The following is a 2,386-nucleotide window of genomic DNA, read 5'->3' as shown; positions in this document are numbered from 1 at the left end:
AGGAGAACACACAAGTACCGTATCAAGCATATTTCATTCTCTGAACGGACTGAACCTACAAAATAATAAAACACCACACTCCGAAGACCCGTTTAGAGTAAACTAACATCCAAGCTATAAATAAACAATTGTGCAACGATGGTTCATTCATGGCAGAGGTGGCTCAAGGGGGAGTGAAATAAAGTAATGGCTTTGGGTTCCCACTTCTCTAGGCCCTCAATTTCTTAAAAAGTAACAAATAAATGTTGCTAATTTTGGTTTAGAGATTATTTTACACTAGAATTTGTGGTCTATAATTATACATACACACAGATGACATGGACGTCACGGGACCGAAAACCATTTTTCTTATAAAAAGGGCACCAATTTTATCATGGTCTAGACCAAACCAAAATTTATACTTATAATAACGGTTTTATCATCATAAGTAAATGAACCCATTGATGTTTAAAACCAAATCAAACTGGACTGACTTTTGAAATTAACTATCTCATATTCCAGAGTAAGAAACCAAATGTCACCTTAAGTCATACACAACCATGCCATAATTCAGACAGGAAATAAAAGAGAAGTACAAAAACAACTAGCATTTGAAGAAGATTTTAGCCGAGGGAGAGGCTCGAGGAAGCTTCAACAACTTTGTATCGAGCATTACCTCTTCTTCAGACATAATACCAATCTTTTTTAGTAAAGGAGAACACGCAAGTAAATACTTTATGAAACATATTTCATTCTCTGAACCGTTGAACGAGACAAACCACGCTATTCGAAGCTGTAACGACCCCATTGTATGGTAGTCTACCTCTGGAGAACAAATTGCGTGTGTTAACGGGACATCCTGCATGAATAAGTACTAGTATTCAAATTCTATACTATATCTATGAGATTATAGGATTAAGTATGATGAGTACACTATGAGATGATAGTAGGATGTAGCATAGGTCCTGCAAATTCGGGGAGCTCTTAACTATTTCCATAGTAAATGATAACATAATATCATTGTCTAAATCCAATTTTGCTATTTCAGGTATCTTGAGGCAGGGTAAGGTGGTAGATGGCTTCTTTCTAGCAACATGTTCTGTGAAAGACTATAACAAAAGTGTACATCAATTAGTTAGAAAATTTTTATATAACAAAAGGTTAACTAACTTTAAGGGTCCTGCTTATCGTTACCTTCCACAAGTGAAAAATTAAACGAAGCTCTTGAAGTTTCGGAAGAAAGCCCACAAGCTCAATGATAGTATCAGGACTTGTGATCCTTGTAGTTTCTCGGTTACACACACGCAAATATAACATTTTGAGATTTGTAAGTTTTGCATTCTCAACATCGTGGGCAGAAAAGGTAAAGTCCAAGTACAAAATTTCAAGTACAGGGCTTCGAATGAATAACTCACCAAATTTCCCGTCTTCAAATTGTACACTGCACAACTTTAACCTCGATAGATTTGGAAAGCCATGAAAACTAGATGGTGGGTCCAAACCGCACCGTTCAAGAGCCAAATGTTTCAACTCCAAACAAGAGAAGAAGTGGGTAGGCAACTTAAGTGGTGGTCCATCTACCTTCCGAAGAGCGAGGTCCCTCACTTGGTGTTTAGACAATAACAAAATCCGGTTAATATCTTCAACGTCAAATTTACACCTCCCTTCTATGTATAGGACAAACTTCGTTATAGCACCATTACTATGAAAAAGAAGCCTGCTTATAATTCTTCCATAGTTTTGTTCGCCTTCTTTTTCTAATATATACTTAAAGAAGTCCTCATCGAATACGAGTTGGATGAGCATAGTCAATTTACACCTCCAGTTTCTCGCCAGAATACTAGTACTCACTACATCTTGAATTGGCAATCAATCCAGAATATTTGTTATCACGTTATCAGGCATGTTGCTAATGAAATCTTTTGGTGCAATCTTGGATGCTTTACGTCTCCGGTTAACCGAAATTCATTATCTAACAAGAATACATATATTAATCACAACATAAATCGATACTGAATAAAGTATGTAATAGTGTCTAGATAATGTTAAAACAATGATATCGAACTAGATGCACAAGGTAAACAAAAGAGCTTTTTCTTTATTAATGAAAGTGGTGAAATTGCAGTACATAAAGAAGAAAAGAACCCCTCCTTATATAGGAGTACAACTAACGGAACTAAGCAAAAAAGTAGCAAAGACTAACAACTTATTCAACTGAAAACAATTCAAATAACTTGCATAAAAAACTTAGGAAAAAGCTCAACAGAATTGACTCCATCTTAGCCACGTGCATCACGTTTTTCTTTGCATATTTCTGACGGGTGGTCCATGGGACAACCCTTAAGTGATTTAAAACCGTTAATATTCATGCGTTTAATTGGTTTATCTTTTTGAATTGGATAACTAC

General features: G+C 35.8%; 1 protein-coding gene across 1 annotated transcript; it reads right to left on the bottom strand.

Annotated features, from left to right (window-relative positions):
* Nucleotides 1-583: 583 nt before the first annotated feature.
* Nucleotides 584-1,785, bottom strand: LOC143587448 (F-box/FBD/LRR-repeat protein At1g13570-like). The gene is made up of 3 exons (XM_077068741.1): nucleotides 1,174-1,785; nucleotides 912-1,088; nucleotides 584-838 (listed from the first exon to the last, which is right to left on the bottom strand). The coding sequence occupies exons 1-3, from the start codon at nucleotides 1,783-1,785 to the stop codon at nucleotides 584-586; spliced, it is 1,044 nt and encodes a 347-aa protein (XP_076924856.1).
* Nucleotides 1,786-2,386: the final 601 nt, after the last annotated feature.

This window comes from Bidens hawaiensis, unplaced genomic scaffold (genome assembly GCF_021521415.1).
Source record: "Bidens hawaiensis isolate Kalapana, Puna unplaced genomic scaffold, B.hawaiensis_p1.1 tig00035511_1, whole genome shotgun sequence".
In the NCBI taxonomy this organism is placed as follows: domain Eukaryota; kingdom Viridiplantae; phylum Streptophyta; class Magnoliopsida; order Asterales; family Asteraceae; genus Bidens; species Bidens hawaiensis.
Note: the sequence above shows the minus strand (reverse complement) of the source record. Positions and strands in the feature narration are given on the sequence as shown.

Coding starts and splice junctions, on each gene's coding strand:
- LOC143587448 (XM_077068741.1), bottom strand. CDS start 1,785: ATGCTCATCCAACTCGTATTCGATGAGGACTTCTTTAAGTATATATTA. Junction 1,089..1,173: donor TAATTTTTCACTTGTGGAAG/GTAACGATAAGC, acceptor CTTTTGTTATAG/TCTTTCACAGAACATGTTGC. Junction 839..911: donor TCCTACTATCATCTCATAGT/GTACTCATCATA, acceptor TTATTCATGCAG/GATGTCCCGTTAACACACGC.